Source organism: Centropristis striata, chromosome 7, assembly GCF_030273125.1.
Source record: "Centropristis striata isolate RG_2023a ecotype Rhode Island chromosome 7, C.striata_1.0, whole genome shotgun sequence".
In the NCBI taxonomy this organism is placed as follows: Eukaryota; Metazoa; Chordata; class Actinopteri; order Perciformes; family Serranidae; genus Centropristis; species Centropristis striata.
The window spans coordinates 8,623,039-8,641,548 of NC_081523.1; the positions used below are offsets into that span (position 1 = coordinate 8,623,039).

General features: G+C 39.9%; 1 protein-coding gene across 2 annotated transcripts in view; it reads right to left on the minus strand.

Moving 5' to 3' along the window:
- LOC131974505 (neurogenic locus notch homolog protein 1-like) overlaps positions 1-15,007 on the minus strand; it is a 62,648-nt gene extending 47,641 nt beyond the window's left edge. For both annotated transcript variants that reach the window (XM_059336830.1, XM_059336829.1), the window contains exons 1-2: positions 14,759-15,007; positions 13,916-13,997 (exon numbers count right to left, since the gene is read on the minus strand). In XM_059336830.1, the coding sequence (XP_059192813.1) occupies positions 13,916-13,997; positions 14,759-14,816 (140 nt within the window). In that variant the 5' untranslated portion in view covers positions 14,817-15,007. The remainder of the gene's footprint in view (positions 1-13,915; positions 13,998-14,758) is intronic.
- Between the last annotated feature and the right edge of the window lie 3,503 nt (positions 15,008-18,510).

The following is an 18,510-nucleotide window of genomic DNA, read 5'->3' on the forward strand; positions in this document are numbered from 1 at the left end:
AAAAAAAGAAAAACATCTGATACTTTTGGTCTTATTACTGTAGAGATGATGAACAAATGTAACTTTACAGGCTGCTGTTCCAAATTTAAATTCTAACATCCAGAAACGTCACTGTTACTCTGTTGCAGTTGCACTTGTTGATTAAACCTGATAAGACATCTCTACATTAAATCTTGTGCTGTACATGTGGGGGTCAGTGCAGACTGAGGAGCAGCAGATCTGGCTGCTAGAAGGCCAGTCCGGTCCAGTCCCAGCGGTGGCGGGTGCTGAGGTCGTGAGGCGCCACACGAGCTCGCTGGAAAAAGGCCGCAGGGAGCAGGTGCGCATGTTAATGAGGAGACGGCAGCTGCTGCCCCGGCCATTCACCCCCTCCTCCTCTCCTCCTCCTCTCCTCCTCCTCCTCCTCCCGCTCTCACACCTCCCATATCCCACCACTCTGCCTCCTTCCTCTGCATGGCACCCCATCCTACCACTGTCCTCAAGCCTAGACGGAGACAAGGGGCCATGCACTGCAAAAAATAAACTCTTTTACTCATTAATTTGTCTCACTAAAGCATTTTTTTTTTTGCATTTTTCTTAATACTACTGGGTGCATGTGTGGTGGATTAAAAAATGTGCAAGAAAAAACTCAAACGGGGGCAAAAAGGAGGATATTTAAAAAAATAAAATCCATTTAAAAAAGTGTTAATATTTTTCAAGAATCCAGCCGACTGGTGTTGAAAATGCATCAGGTTTTGACAGTGTTGGTATCTGAGCGGCCCGCCCCCCCTCCTTCTCCTCACTACTTAGCGGAGAAATGAAGAGCGAGCGAGGGAAAGAAGAGAGAGAGCGAAGGATGAGTGGGCCCATTGTTTTTCCTCCCCATTCAGAGCTGACCACAGCCCGGGCGTATTCAGCTGTTACACCTCCTCTTTCCTCTCCTTCCCCCCCAAAAAAGTTCTCTTAATCGTCTTTCATTATACATGGCTCATCCCTGAATTCTCCCCTTTTTTTTTTCTCGTTATCGCTTTCACTTCCTCTGTTCAAAGTGGTACGGTCGCTTGCTGGCATCCGCTCGTTCCCCTCTGTGCACCTTCGTCCCCTCGGAGCCCCCTTGAGTCGCCCCGCTCCTCTACTCCGGTCCTATTCATTTGCAAGACACCACATTAGGATTTATAAGTCTCTACTGACTACTCCTCACCCCCCCGCCTGCCCGCATTTAAAACTTTCTTCCAAGTTTCTCCAAGCTGCAACCTTTTAGTGGTCTGTGATGTCTGAGGCCAAGGCTAAAGCTTAAAATCCCAAACACACACACACATACACACACACAAGCAGCGGGACAAACAAAAGGAGTCTGAAAGAAAGGAAACTGGAACTGGTTTGGTTGGGTTTTTTCAAGGGGAGAAAGACAGAAAGGGGGTTGCCTGTTCAGAAGGAGTTTTGGTGTTTACTCTAAAAGAGTCTCCTGTCCTGATTCTTAACCCGCTGGCAGCTTCACTTTTATGGTTCCAGCTTTGAAACCTGGCATCTGCCCTCGCAAAACAGCCCAGCGTCTCACACCGAGGCCTGAAAGACAAACAGACGGAGCCCCCGCTCTCTTACCTCGGTGCACGTGGACGCACTATCCAAACACGCTCCGGCCCGAGGTGTGAGTCAACTGTAGCACACGCTAGGCGAAGAATGCTAACAGTTTGCTCTTTAACTTGGCGAGAGCCCGTCAAATACGCGATCGGCACAAAACCGCTTTTACAGGCGGGCGAGCTTAACCGCCTCAATGAGAGCACAAACGTATCAAATAAGGAGAGAGGGGGGGTGAGACAAAAGATACTCAACGACTCTTTTATGGAGTCTTGGCTGTATTCAAAACAAACAGAGCAAAGCAGCTGCTTCAACAAGAGAAACCTGCCGGCCTGGCGAGCGGGATAATCTCAACAGCAGCAGGTAAACTGGGCTGCTGGAAAGGTAAATAAAGAAGACATGAAAAGAGGGGCACAAATCAGAAGCTGAGCAAATATCAGGTGTTGGGGAGGGATCGTATAACTGCAGGACAGCAGTGGAATTATCTGCGCTGTAAGGCCGATACTGTTATTATCCTCTCTGTCATCCAGGCCCAGCAGCCCTCATTGTTCTCCTCCGCGCTCGCTTCTTCCCCGTCTCTCTGCTTCTATTGCTGCCGCTGTAGCCAGTGGCAACAGGTCTGCGACACTGATGGGATGCATAACAGGGCCGGGCGGCGGCTCGAGCCTGCAGCAGATGTTGTGGTGACATCTGACCCTCGGCCAGGCGTCACTCTCTCTGAAGGGGCTTTCCTCGCTGTCGAGCCAATCTGCCATCTGCCATCTTTCCGAGGCCGCACACAGATGGGGACGGAGGCTTTGAACGTAATATGCGGGCTACACATGTGCACTGTATACAAATAAAAAAAAAATGAGCACAGAGATTTTTTAGCAGCTGTAAGGGACCCCCAATCTTTATCCATTTTAAGGAGCTTAGTGAATTAGGTTTGTGCTTTTAGTCAATTATTGTGCCGTGTAAAGCTCTGTGGGAGACAGAGTCACTGTCTGGTTCCATTTCTGTAAATGCCGTAATTAAGATTATTCCGGGATTATTCTTTTGTTTATTCATGTTTGTGGGTATTTGAGCAAAACATGATGGAAGATAAGTCATGTTTAGGCCGTTAGCTACAGGAGAAATCTGGTTTATTACAGCTTGGATCATATTTTTATGGTGTTAGAAATCATTTCTATTAGTTTTGGTTCCAGTGTACTTGCCAAAAGTCTGGGAACAGACTGACATTTATGGAAGCAAACACACAAGAAGAAAAGTATCAGCACCAAAATGCACTTAAAGTAGCAAAAGTTAAAGTACTTGTTGTGTCTAATCACTTTAAATTGATTGTGTTTTTCATGTTAAACATCGGCCTGAAAAGTCACTAAAGCTGTCAGCTAAATGTAGTAAAAAGTACAACATTTGTTTCAAAATGTAGTGGAGTAGAAGTATGAAGTTACATTAAATGAAAATACTCAAGTAAAGTAAAAGTACCTCAAAATCTGGCAAGAATGCAGAAAAATCATTAGCTGTGCATTCAATTGTGAGACACGAATAAAAAGCGAAGTAAGACTTGTTCCAAGAAGCTGGTTTAAGGTGAATAAACTAGGCTAAAGCGTGTTTTCCTCAACAAAACAAGTCACCTTCGCCATTTAACCAAATATATGAAAGAAAAATGGATTTGATTCAATTGTGCAAGTTTTAATAGTTATTTCATGCCAGACAGTATTGGACATGTTTCAGGCTATTCTGAGTTGAAAACAAGGCATGTGAGTTAAATGTTTGGCTCTTTTTTTGACAAAGACAAGAACCAATGCAACTCAAGATAGGAAATTTAGGAAGTTCAAATTGTGTTGTTTCCATTCAGCCTTTCCAATGCATAATGAATATTCAAAATGCATGCTTCTTTCACAGCTATCAAAAAAACTGAAACTATATATCACAATAACAAAATCTCTTTAGCCAGACAAAAAAAAAGCAATTTGAAGACATCATCTTTATCTTTAGGAAACTGTGACAGACACTTTCCACTGTTTAACAGACTGAACGATGAATCAATTAATGGAGAAAATAATGAATATAATCATTAGTTGTAGCCCTATTAAGAAGTCAGTCAGTAACCTACATACGGACGTTTAGACAGTTTAGGGAATACTTTTAAAACTTACTTAAAAGATGTAAATAAGATAAAACTTGTAATAAATCATGCTTTAAGACATATTTTTCTCCTGGGTGTCTCCTTCAGTGACATTAAACTTCCAGTCAGGAGTCAAACTGTGTTAGTGGAGCATGTTTGTACCTCCCCTCGTCCCTCCTGCCCCCCCCCCCCCTCCCTTCTCATTTCCTGGCTGTTTGGTCCTGTGCCTGGTCTAAGTCCTCTTTAGTCTTGTCTGATCTGTTTTTAAAGCATTGCCCTGAGGGAGGGAGGGGGGGGTGCTCTCTCCTCCTCTCCTCTCCTTTCCTCCACACTTCCCTCTCTTTTCTGCCCTCTCTTATGTTTTCCCTGCAGCACATGGTGGCTAACCACTGTGACAACTCTGCCACCGCTGGTGGAGAATATCAACACTGAGATGCACGCTTAAATTCAGCTTCAATTGCACAAATCGAGCCGAGTGAAACAAAAATAGCTCGTCCACCGAAACCGAAGCTGGCATGAAAACCAAGGTTGTTGTTTGTTGTGGAACTGAAACCAAAGTTACCACCAAATCCCCACTGGCTGCAGAAATTACAGGGGAAACGCTGCCCCTCTCCTTCCCTCTCCTTACATCCATCCTTCTTTTCCTTCCTCTGTAATCGTACAGGAGAGCTGACCTGGCCAGCCCACATCTGGCAGCCTTCATTAGAGACCCTGTTTATTTGGGAGCGTTATGGACACAGCCCATGGGAAAGAGCCTGCTCCCTGAGGGACAAACCACTCCGTGTGTGTGTGTGTGTGTGTGTGTGAGAATGTCTTGAGAGCCATAGCAGCTCTAATGACTTCTGCCACTGCCTACTTTACGAGGCTGGGAACCACTTAAAGGCTTTACGGGTGTCTGAAGGTGTAGCTGTCAGTGCAACCGGACACTACGGTTTGTTACTGTACACGGAGACTTCAAGGTCTGAGCGTGCCAGAATGTCCCATCGCTGCACTCCCATTGTCCCCCATAAATCAAGACCAGGATGAGTCTGTTTGCAGGCTTTGCATTTTATAGATCATGTAAACTGTACATGCTTTTATTTTGTGAGTGAGCCAATCTGTGAAATGAAGAGTTGGCTGGTTTTGAGGTGGTGAAACGGTAAAACTTTGGATTTCTTAGCTGCTGAAAAACCACAGAATCATAAGTCTTTAAGATAGAAACCATCTAGTGCTGCCTGAGCACATATGTTGTCGATACTGTGGCAGCCAACGATCGCAGATAATTCACAATCATCACCAAACATAACGCCACTTTTTCAATAAAAGAGTTATTTAAGATGTCGCAGCTATGTGGTTGACTTTAAAGTTATAATTTGTAACTTTTCTGCATTAAAATGTCTCAAAAGGACTACACATATGTTATGTATTGTGCAGGACATGGTCCGTTTCATTTGACTGCCTGGTTGTCTGCCAAAAGTTATGATAAAATGAACTACTTTTTAGCCACATTTTTACTTTTCAGATCTTGGTTGTTTTAAATATCTGTTAACCAGATGAATGGTTTCACTTATCAGGCATCTGGATCTTAAGTTATCAGAGAAAGAAGCTGAGCAAGTGGCAAACAGTGACATAGATCACTGATTTTTAACGTGAAACTGATTTATTCAGTGTTTTTACTGTTTTTAATCACTGGGTCGGTTTGTTTTGGGGAAGAAAAAACCTCTGTGGATAATCTGGCAACCTGTAAAAACCTCCTGAACGATGAATAATGAAAAAGTCTTGTAGTATTGTTTTGATTTAGAGCTAAGTGGCAGAAAATTACACATTGTCAATTAAGTAAAATACAGATGAAATGTTTGTCAGTGACACTGATGTAAATTGTAGCTGTGGGCTGCAGCTTGAGGCCAGTTTTCAGGGTTTTTAGCCCGTATTTGTTTACATTTCAGCATACAGGCACCATTAAACGTAAGCAGAATTGTTAATATGAGTACCTTTTAACAAAAATACCCATGGATGTGCAGATAACTATCACAGTATTACTGCAATACTGAAAACAACTTGAAAACTAGCAAGTTCTGAAGTTGTAGTGTCTTTTTCTACCATTTCTAAGCTGAATTTAAGGACGTTTATTTGCATCAGAAATAATGACATCCTTGGGAAGTTAAAGTCACAATCTAATGTAAAAATATGTGTATCATATCAGAGTGTTATGAGCCTTAGAAACGCACTATTATTATATTATTATGATAATGTAATCTGAGATCAACACTGTGACTTGTCATGTCTGATTAAGCTTACAAGCCTTGAAGAAACTCTGATTTTCTTTCCCTTGTGTAACAGAGACCATGATTGGTATCAGTCTTACAATCTGCATTGCTGCTTAACTGAACAAACTGCTCCGTTTCACCACAAAGGCATCACACTCCATTCCCCTAAATTTCCTGCGAGTGAGCGTGAATCAGGAGTGAAAGCTAAAAGCACACCTGGCAGACAGAGTCGATGTGTTCCTGCGTGGAGCTGAATGGGCAAAACCACAAGTAATCATGGGTATTATGGAGCACGCTGCTGTGTGGGTGAGTGCACGTCCCTGTGAGTTGTTATACTGTAACCCACAGACAGGTGGTCTGGCTGAAAGGGGGAAAAAAAAAGAAATGAGGAAGTGTGGTTTTGGAGTATGCCCAGTGTCTTTGTCTCACACACACACAGATGCTGTCAGTCCTCTCAGCCTGCGATCAAAGTTTATGTGATTTGTCTTGGCATATGCCAACCAGGGAGGCTCAAATATCATTAATCCTGCGCGCTGAGGTTCCCCTCCACCACATTCAGCCCGAACAGTCCGACGATCAGCCCTCTCACCAGCCGGACTCCTGCCAAAAGGAACCCAACACCGGCGGCGGCGGCCATATAAAAGCCTCGCGCTGTGTGTTTCTCGTTGTGTGATGATATGATCAGATACGGCACCTTTTCTTCCCTCGGGCCACTCCGAGGCTGTTTCCTGACTCTCAATGGAGGTGTAGTGTGTGTGTGTGTGTGTGTGTGTGTGTGTGAGGCTGAGATAGACTCATCTGACCGGAGCGAACAGAGGTGCCATTAAGGATTCCCCCAGAACCGGAGAGACAAGGGCTCACTTTCATTGAGGAGGGTGTGTGTACTGTAGCAGTCGCTGCTTCTCATACCAGCAGGGAATCAAAGACTCTGTTAGTTATCTCATGCAAACACACAAAAAAATACTAAAATCACAGCATTAATGGGGTCTTGACGAGAAAAAAGAAGCACGTCAAAGACAATTTGGAGTTGGAACGATGAGTCGAAAAGTTGTTTCTCATGCAAAAATGGCAGAAAATGCTCCGTTCAGCCCCTAAAATATGGTATTTTCCTGCTTTTGTTCTGTTTTAAATCATATTAAACTGGATATCTTTGGGCCTTTGAATGACAAATCAAGGCTTTGAAAGATTTTGGACTTTAAGACACTGTTAAGGACATTTTTCACTATTTTCTGACTAGTTACAGACCAAAAGGTGAAAGAAGAAAGTAATCAGCAGATGAATCAATATTGAGGATAATAGAAAGAGTCAGAGGGATGGAAAGTTGTTAAGCACACTTATTTTAGCCAAGTGTCTTGCTACTTTTTTATACACATTAGCCTCTCAGTCTTATTTACTTGTTACTTGGATATTAGCTGCTCCTCTAAGTCGACTAGTAGACTAATGGTTGTTTTGGTCTAAGTTGGCTAAGACTTCTTCAGTTTATTTATAAGATTTAAAGTGGTACTTTTGTATGATTCTTTGTGGGGAAACTCTTTTTTTGTTGTTGTTGCCTATATTAAGTTGAAATTATGGCTTTTTATCTCATAATTTCGACCCTTTATCTCATAATTATGACTTTATCTCACAGTTTCGACTTTTTATCTCATATTTCAACCCTTTATCTCATATTTAGGACTTTTTATCTCATAATTTCGACCTTTTATCTCATAATTATGACTTTATCTCACAGTTTTGACTTTTTATCTCATAATTTCGACCATTTATCTCATAATTATGACTTTTTATCTCACTAATATGAAAAAAAAATGAAATGCTTTCCAACCATAACCATCACACAGCATGAGTTTAAGAGACGATATTTTCTTTTTTCCCTCTCAGTTTTAATATCACCACAATTGGAGATGATCTTTGATACAGTTCAACGTCTGATGATGGAAAAAAAGAAGCTTTTTAAAGCTCCTGTGCAACTTAACAGACTGATTATTTAAAGTAAAAGCAGCTCAAAAGTCAAATTATTTCTATCTGTGGTATGTTCCTACTACATGAACTTCCATCCTGAACCGTCACGTGACTCTGTGCCATCAACAGGCTGTCAGATCAGAAGTGAGCTGTGTTTTTTCGTGGCGCTGACTAACTGATGCTGAAGGTTTGTGATCTCTCAGCGGCGTCCTTCCTCGCCCCACATCTCTCATCTCTCCTGGCAGAGAGGAGCTCCGCAGCCAGCCGCTTTGATTCTGGCCATTGTGCCACTGGAATTTCGGGGAGTTATTTTTCCTGGTCTGGACTGGCTCGGCTCTGTCACTGCTGCCTCCCGCTGCCAAGCCTCTGCAGTAAATGAGAGGCCTCCTCCAAGCTCTCTGCAGATAAACTTCAGTCAGGATCTAACGAGGCCGGGGCCGGCCAGATACCGGGAGGAGGGGGTATTTATGGTATGGCATGTCGAGTGGGCATCTCTGTCAGACTATATAAAACTGAAGCATCCAATCCCACTTGCTTGACCTCGACATAACACTCGAGTTCAAGAGTGCCGGCTCCTTGATTGAGGAGAAACCAAATCGTAATCCTGTCAAGAATGAAGTGCGGCTCAGGAAGAGAAAAACCCCTCTGCATGCCTTCATTAGGAAAATATTGTTCTCCTTCACCAGGATATTACAAACTGATTTAAAAAAAAAATATATCAATTAACTCTTTAAGTTTAACCCTCTGGAGTCCATCTATTTATTGAAAATACCGTGTTTTATTTACAGTAATAACTTCATTTATATATGATATGTAGACAAGCTGAGAAAGCCAGTTGAAAGTTCAATCATAGGAGCTTTCACAGTGTACCATTTATGTTTCTAGACCGTTTTTAAAATGTGAATTTTCTTTCTACAATGAAAATTATTACTGTTTTTAACTTACATGCAAATAGACTGTTTTATAGTTATATTATTTCTTTATTTTTTAATTAATTATTTTATTAATTCTGCTGCTTTTGTGTGTATAAATGGTTAAAAAAAAATTGGTACATTTCCATAGACATCTGTGTTTGTGACATCTTGTGTTTGTATTTTGGGTTCCTGGCAGCTTTATACTTTGTTAATTAAAATAAAATGAAAAATCTGACTGATAGCCAAATTTGTGTGTAGAAAAAGGAGCCCTGCATGTGATGTAAGGACAGACTGAAAGATGCTAAACAGAGACAGAAATGAATGCATAGGAAGTTGACAAATTTCAACAAAAATCTCCTGGACTTTAAGCAATTAACCCTCAGGAGGGACCTTATTACAGTTAAATCTGAGTTATTGGTAGAGTAAACTAACCTAGGAAAGTATTCAGCCTGTAAAAACAGTCGTATTATGTCTTTTTTATTTCTGACAGAATAATCCTCAGCGTTATCTCAGCCTGAGCTTAACATGTCAGACTCTTAAAACAAACTGCAGGCGTGGCGTTTGAAAGGCTTGGACCTTAACTTTAAGGGAAGTTAAGATGCTATTGTTTGCATTCTGCTGGATTCTACCAGCAATATCTTCAGGTTGACTAATAGTCATGCAGCTTAGGACCAGATTTTAGAACAATGGGGACTTGCCGGACAAAAGCGCCAATTTTTTTCCACATACTCTATCAGCATGGGTTTCAATTTTTGGTCGGAGCCACTTCATCAAGATTGCGTATTGGAGATGGCAGCCATATAAAATCTATGAGAATGAATATATCTTCCAAACCACTTCGAAGGTCAATTTTAGTGTCAAAATATACATTTTATGGTTTCAGGAATCATTTAAAGCTATTGAAAATATCACTAGATGATTATTTGATCAAATAGATACGTTCATTTTGGCCATGTATTAACTTAATTTCCAATTCAATTCCTAAGCGGTCTGAAATGTATTAATATAGGTCATATACAGTACATGTATTCTGAAAGATTGATCACATGAATACATTTAATTAAACTTTATTAGCTTCACTTTTATCATTTATTACATTTACAACCACAAAGATTCTGCCTTCCCACATAAGCACCTTGCACCTTTAATTGCATGTTATCAATTTTTCAGAATACATGCACTGTATATGACCCATTATAATAATCATCTAGTGATACTCTCAATAGATTTAAATTATTCTTTGACCCAGAAAATGTATATTTTGACACCAAGATTGACCTTCTAAGTGGCTTGGAAGATATATTGGTTCTCATAGATTTTATATCGATGCCATCTCTGATCCGCAATCTTGATGAAGTGGCTCCCATCAAAAACTGAAACTTATGGTGATAGAGAGCACGTGGAAAAAATGTGGTGCTTTTGTCCGGCGTGTCCCCTTCATTTATCTAAGCCGCCTGACTATAAGAGAAGTCTGGACGCCACAATGGTGCAATAGCTGGATTTCCCTTTTAGTCACTTACTGTAACAGTACAGCTTCCTCTGATAATGTGTGAACTCACATGCTGACCTCACAGCACTTGACTTAAACCCTTTGGACTTCACAGCAACAGAAAAAGAAATGTGAAGTCTCAAATATAATCGTAAACCAAGCAGCAGCTGGTTGAATCCTCACTGACAAACTATACATCACTTGAAATTTAGTTCTTTGACCAGTTCTGACCTTTCAGAAGCGCTCATGTGATGACTGAAGCCAAAGGGGATTTGTGGTATAATACAAAGATTGTTAAAGGGTAAAGTTGCTCTACAGTATGGGTCTCAAACTTGCGGCCCGCGGGTCAATTGCGGCCCTCGTGACGATATTTTGTGGCCCTCACCTTGATATGAAAGTTTAATGTGAGTTTTATATGAATGGTACTTTACCGTGTTATGTGAGGAAGGTCCCTTTATTGCGCAAGCTGGAGCTTTGTTTCACTTGTTTCTATGATGACGTTAACAAAAAAAAAAGCACCGTTTATTATCTGCCGTGTTGTTGTTACTGGAAGAAGTGGAAATGTTATGTCATTTTGGGTCTTTTTTTGGTAATTTTGGGTCTTTTTAAGTAAATTTGTGTATTTTTTGGGTCATTTTGTGTCTTTTTTAAAGTAATTTAGTGTTTTTTGGGTCATTTTGTGTCTTTTTTAAAGTAATTTAGTGTTTTTTCAGTCATTTGTGTATTTTTTTTGTCATTTTGTGTCTTTTTTTGTGGTAATTTTCTGTCTTTTTTAAGTAATTTAGGTTTTTTCTGTCATTTTGTGTTCCCAGGTAATTTGAGTTTGAGACCCCTGCTCTACAGTAACTCCAGAAGAGGAGAATACACAAGGAACAGTTAAAGGAACACTTTACCCACAAAATAACCAAGGTAGCTTGAATTCTTGCAGAAAACGTTTAGGTTTTCATGCTTGCACAGCAGTCAAAGAATCCCAAAAAACTGAGAAACTTGTGGATGAATTGAAGTAAATGGCTGCCACGTTAAACAGCAGAATAGCCTCACGCTACTCATCACTGCAAGTCCAGACAAGTTTTTTTCTTGTATGGTTTTGCTTTTGTTAAATGCAGCCTCCATTCACCTCAATTCATCAAGAACTTTTTAATTTTTTGTTCACCAAGAAGAATGCATGAAAAACAAAACATCTTCTTCAAGAATTTAAGGTGATTGACTGATACACAAATGGTCATTTTGTGGATGATGTATTCCTTTAAAAACACTTTGGCATCAACTACGCCTGAAACCATTAAAAGTGATCTAAAATGTCTAAAAATGGGCCCAAAGTGACAAGTTCAAATGTGTTTTTTCAAAGATATTCAGTTTAATACATGACGAAAAACAGCAGGAGATCCTCACATTTGTAAGGCTAGAACTAGAAAATCTTTTTTTGACTTTTTAATCTTTTATTTTGCATCAAATTGACTATCACAAAACAGTCTGCATGAAGTGCTGCTTGATCATAAAAAAGATGTCACTGTGGTGCTTTTCAGTTTGAGGATTGTTTTAGTTTAAAACTGTTGGAAGAAGTCTGGTGTTTTCAAAAGCAGAATGACTTAAAAAGCCTTTTATATCTCATGGCTATAGAGTCATGGGAGTTAAAAACATACCTAATGTGCTTACTAGTAACTGTCTCTTCTTGTCATCAGGGTGCTTTAAAAAGGACTTTGGCATGGTCAGATTTCAGGATTTCTTCAACAATTCCGAAACGTTCAATTGATCAAAATAGTTTCTGATTAGTTTTCTGGTGATTAACTCATTGATTAATCAATTATTAATCATTTGAGCTCAAAGTTTCTGCTGTGAATATTTGGCTGGTTGAACTTAATGAACCTAAACTTTTGTGTTCCGGCCCTCTGGTGGCACAGTGACGACTCACACAATGTGCAATGTTTCAAACACACACACACACACACACACACACACACACACACACACACACACACACATTCTTGTACTTCTATCTTTGTGAGGGCCCTCATTGTAATAGTGAATTCCCTTGCAAGGTTATAGAGTTGCACTTGCAGTTTTGGATTTTTCATTAGTTTTAGTTTTAATTTTGATGTGAATTTTTGTTTTCAAATCCAGTTAATTTTAATGAGTTTTTAGAGTGAGTTTGCTAGTTTTAGTTTAGTATCTATTTTTTTAAATGCTTTAGTTTTTATTAGTTTTAGTTTTTTTTGTAATGGGGTATTTGTTGGGTGGGGGATTAAAAGAGGTCACAGTAAATTTTGCCTTTATTTCCTTTGTCTCATCCATCTTCTTTATGTATGAAAAAAGTTAACAAAGAGGAAAACGAAGGACATTTTCACTGTAATTTTAGTTAGTTTTGTGACCATTGTGATCATTATCATGGAACCTTTAACCCTTCAAACAAAGTCTGAAATCTCAAAAAAGCCTTTAAAGAAGTGAGGACTGACCAAAATGTCCTCACTTTGCAAAAATGTCCTCACTCTGTTGGTTAAAAAAAGTGTTCTGGTCCTCACTATGTAGGAAGTACAAGAACACACACACACACACAGAAACATACACATCCCAAACTATAAGCCTTATGCCCGCTCAAACCTTTTGAAACACTGCGAGGACGTCTATCTCCATGTTTAATTGGAGAAGTCTGAGGAGGAGGACAGTGCAGGGGCACAATGATGGCTTTGTGGCCCAATGAGGAGGTGGGGAAGGTGGGGGAGGGAGGGAGGGAGGGAGTGTGTGATTGAGGGGTGAATAACACAACCAGACCAAATTAAGATGTGGCGGGGGGCCAAGATGGCTGCCTGGGTCTTGCCCAGTCTCGGAGCCGTGACCCAGCCGGCCCAATCGTTCTCCCGGTCAGCGAGCTCTGTGACAGTAAGATGACACCGGCTGGTGCTGCTCATGCCAGGATGGAAATAGAGCCAAGTGCAAAGTAGGCTATTGTTGTTAAAAAAAAAAAAAAAAAGTTCTGGGCAGTGCTGGAGCTGATTGGTTTACATGTGGACTGAAAACATCTCCAGATAAACAAAAATGCAGCCCTTGTCTTCACTTTTTAGCAGGTTAAAAAACATCTATGCCATCTGTCCAAGGGAATGAGAGAGAGAGAGAGAGAGAGAGAGAGAGATAGAGAGAGAGAGAGAGTACTGAGGGCCATTGAGGTGGGGACACAATCCCAGGAGAGAGGAGGGGTTGTGGAGGGAGGTGGGGGGGTGGTGGTGGTAGGAGGACAGGGTCTGAGGGTCTCTCTGGGAAGCCTCACCCAGATTAGTCACACAGAATTAATCGCAGTGGAGAACAATGGTCGCCGAGCTTCTGGCAACCCCAGCTGTCGCTCCGTGAAAGAAAAGCAAGATTTAGGGGCTGCGAGAGTTTGGCTGCAGAGGGGAGAGTGTGGTGGCACTAACACACACACACACACACACTCTCTCTCACACACACACTCTCACACTGACCCCTGTCCTCATCAATGTCCACTCATTTCTGTCTCAGCTTCACTGACCATTTGCCTCCCAGAAATAGAAACAGTGGTGTGAGCACTCGCCCACTTTAGAGCCCTCACATGTCAACCAGGAAAAAATCTGAGTCATGCCACACATTTCTCTCTCTGCAGGTATTAAAGAGAAGAAGAAGAAAAACTTACTTGCACTCTCCATTGCCATCTGGAGTTGCTTCACACCTCCCCTGGTTCAAACACGACTCCGTGAGCATGGAGCATCTTAGACCTGCAAATGGAAACTTTTAATACACCTGCTGAACAACTTTTTAAGCAAGACTAGCAACCAGCAGTTATTTCTGTCTTGGTGATGTGATGCAGCAAATATTTTTTATTGCAAATAGCTCATGCAATCCTCCATAAATGTGAAGTCTAGGTGTGACTCTTGCCACCTTAAAAAGAGCAGTTTTTGTGGTGAACAGGGGGCTTGACGCTGGTTTTTTGGCACTTCTCTCTCTGCAGCTGTCCCAAAAAGAATGTGCCATTTGGGGGAGTAACACAGCTTTGCAATATTATAAAATACACACACACACACACACTGCTGCTGCTCTGAATCCAAACTGCAAAGGCATGCGTTTACATACTGGTGTGAAAAAGTTGAGTGTTTGCTGGACAAGTGCGCAACAGCTGCCCGCGGAGGAGTAAAAAAAAAAGAGCAAGAAATGTTGCAGTTTGCAAGACAGGGGAGCAGAAAATAGATGTTAAGGGTGATGCCAACAGGTGCATGAAGGCATACAAGTAAAGTTAATTAATATCAATTAGCGGTAAAGTAAGGAAACCTGCAGGATGAGTGCAGAAAAGTTGAGGAAAAGCTGCTATACTTCAGTTTCAGTCCATCAGTTGAATGCAACAAGTTCAAATTAAAAGCTACTTTGAGTTTTAAGCAGTAAATAAGTGTAAAACTACATTAACACAGCCACACAGATGTTTTTATTCTCTTTCTGAGGCAGAAAACTGCCAATAAAGTGAGATTCCCCCGGCGCCACTCACCTCGTGTTAGTGCTATCAGCGACAACAAGAAAGTTAGTTTCACAAAAAATATATGCATTCCTTCTGGTTTAAAATGGTTATATAAATCCACGTGGGTTTTTTCATAGATCCGATCGTGTGTCTTCCTCTCCGTCAGATAAAAAAAATCCCCCAAACACGTTCAGATCATCCTCGAGTTAGATCCACAGAGAAAGTAGAAAAAAAGCGCGTCTGTGAACTCCGAGCATGAGATGTTGTCACTTCAGATCCCGGCTTGGAAATGACTTGAGGGGACGCGCTGCTCCATCCGCTGCACACAGAGGGGCGTTACACACACACACACACACACACACACACACACACACACACACACACACACACACACACACACACACACACACAGTTTGTCTCCAGACAGGCACAAGTTGTACAACTTGCAGTTTTTTTATTATTTCCCGGGCGTTTTCCCACAGTAGTGATTGGTTAATTAACCAGACTGAATCATTAGTCCAGCAATTAGTCTGTTCCAGCGGTTTCCGTCACTAACTTACTTAAGTTAAGATAGTAAAGATTACATCATTAAATGCCTGTATGAAGTAAGCCCCACTTATACCCCTTTCAACTCCATTTAAGAAACAAAAAATTATACATTTTGAAGCATGTTTAGGAAGTAACAGCTCTTTTGTTTTACTTTTTTGTGTTTTTTCATTTTGTATGCTGCCCTGAAATAATGGCACATTATACTTAAAACTGCCCCAATTTCATTACATTTTAACTTACATAATTGTGTAACTATCCACCAGTTGAGTCCATGAGTTGACATCTGAAAACATTACATTGTTTCTCAATATAATCACACACAGTTTGTCTCCAGACAGGCACAAGTTGTACAACTTGCAGTTTTTTTTATTATTTCCCTGGCGTTTTCCCACAGTAGTGGTTGGTTAATTAACCAGACTGAATCATTAGTCCAGCAATTAGTCTGTTCCAGCGGTTTCCGTCACTAACTTATCATGTGATGTCTTTAAAAAAAGTTGTTTTTGTCTAAGTTAAGATAGTAAAGATTACATTAAATAACTAATTTGAGCACTGAAGTTTGATCTTAAAAAATAAAATAAACTATTGTAGGTAGGCTACAGAGTAAATACAACACTTTGCTTTGACTTACCTTGTGGAATACTTTCTGCTAAAATAATCGCCTAACTTTTAAAAAAAAGTTTTGCAGGAAACACAAAAAACTTCACCAAAAGTGTAACATATGACATTTATTGATCATTTCACTCAAAAAGGATGTAACAAGGGATGGCTATTGTTATGTTTTGAACATGCCTTTGTGACTGTGAGCAAGATATGGTAACACTTTATTTTGAAGGTGTCTACATAAGAGTCACACAAGCCTGTCAGAAACATGACATGACAAGTATCATGAGCATTAATGTTACTTCAAAGTGTCATTAATGTTCATGACACATCCCATGTCATGTTTATGACACGCTCATGTCACTCTTATGTATGTCTTAGGACACAAATCAAGTTTTTAAGGTAAACGTAAATTTGTTTAAAATGTTTTTAGCCTCTGCACCTTTACATGGTTAAATAGCACAGATCTTTATCTACATGTATATAAATCTCTAATCAGTGTAAATTTTCCCCAAAAGTTTTTCAGAAAGTGTTTTGTCCCGACTCTCAAGAATGAGTGATGTAAAGTAACTAAATGCTTTTACTCAAGTACTTAATTTTAAGGTAAGTACTTTCTAGTATATCTATTTTATGGTTCTTAATTCGTATACTTTACTTTTGGAGGAAAAGTAAAAACCCTATTGTAGGTACACATTAAATACATCAGTTTGTGATGTTTTTAGCACTTTTCTTAACTACTGAATGGGTTAAGAACAGTTTGTTAAGTAATTTACTCAAAAAGAAAAGCAGCAATTAAAGCAGTTTCAGTATGAGACAGCAGGTAGTTTACCTACACTTCAGGTTTAGTTGAGCTTTTGGATTTTGGATTTAATGGATTCTTGTTACTTTTTCAGATTAATTAATCATTTGTGAAATATCATTACATGCCTGTATGAAGTAAGCCCCACCTTTACCCCTTTCAACTCCATTTAAGAAACAAAAAATTATACATTTTGAAGCATGTTTAGGAAGTAACAGCTCTTTTGTTTTACTTTTTTGTGTTTTTTCATTTTGTATGCTGCCCTGAACTAACATTTTAACTTACATAATTGCATAACTATCCACCAGTTGAGTCCATGAGTTGACATCTGAAAACATTACATTGTTTCTCAATATAATCACCCACTACCTTAACACAAATGTAGAAAAACGGAAACCTTTTGGCAGCCATCCCTGTGCTTTAAAAATAATCTTTAAGCACCCTAAATGATACATTTACAGATGTCTAAAAGCCGTTCTGGTGGAAACACTGTAGGTTTTTAGTTTGTGAAAAGGTTTCTGCATGACAGCAAACAGGAGAGAGAAACAGAGCTGGCCCAGATCTGATCTAGCTTTGAGTTTTGGTCTTAAAAAGCCCACATCAGTGGAAACCCCGCCCTGCTCTCCTGCATCAGGGCATCTCAACCTGATACAGCCTGGGAAACAACCTGTTAGCAGTTTGGATCTTCCACACTGATAAATAAACGCTGACAGCGATAGCAGAGTCAGCAAAAACAGAAGATTCCCATCAGGTGGTTTGAGAGCGAAGCCTGAGCAGCTTCACACAGGTGACTGCTGACATGCACAGGTAAACAACAGACTGATAACACACAGGTGTTTATGTTGATACTAACTGGGGTCAAAAGACCATGAGTTTTATATGAATGGCACTTTACCGTGTTGTGTGTGGAAGGTCCCTTTAATTACTATTTTTTTGCTAATTTTGTGTCTTTTTTGTAATTCTGTGTCTTTTTTTTGTCATTTTGTGTCTTTTTGGGGTCATTTTGTGTCTTTTTTTGGTCATTTTGGGTCTTTTTTGGGCCATTTTGTGTCTTTTTTAAAATAATGTTGTGTCTTCTTTAGTAATTTAGTGCATTTTTTGCTTTTTTGGTAATTCAGTGTCTTTTTCTGGTCATTTTGTTTCTTTTTTATGTAATTTAGTTTTTCCTGTCATTTTGTGTGTTTTTTGGTCATTTTGTTTCTTTTTTTTTAAAGTTATTTAGTTTTTTTCTGTTATTTTTTGTCTTTTTGGTCATTTTGTGTCTTTTCCTAGTAATTTTGTGTCTTTTTTTTGGTCATTTAGTTTTTTTCTGTCATTTTGTGTCTTTTTTTGTAATTTTGTGTCTTTTTTTTGGTCATTTTGATACTTCCTCCAGCAGCCTCCAGGTAATTTGAGTTTGAGAGCCCTGGTTTAGACAGAGTTTAACCTCCCTTTTACCTGGAGACACAAGGAGATTTTGAGGACAAATATAAAATGTTTCAGATTTTCCATCATGTGGTGATGTTTAATAATGATTTAATGTTTCTTCTGAGGTGATGGAAGAATTGAAAGGAGGAGTCAGACCAAGCTCTTGAACATTTGTAAGAAACAGGTCCTTAGATGAGCTAATGCCACATTAGACTGCCAGGACCTCACACTTGTGAATGAGTTTAAGCTCTTGCCCTCAGGACGTTGTTTCAGGGCTCCGTTAGGACAACTGAGAGATTCTTTGACTCCTTCATCCTAAGTGCTATTGATATGTTTTACAGAAAATAGCACTCTGGCTGCATTACTTGCACTTCCCTTACACACTTATATTTACATTTACAAAAATCAGACCATTGTTTTCTTCAGT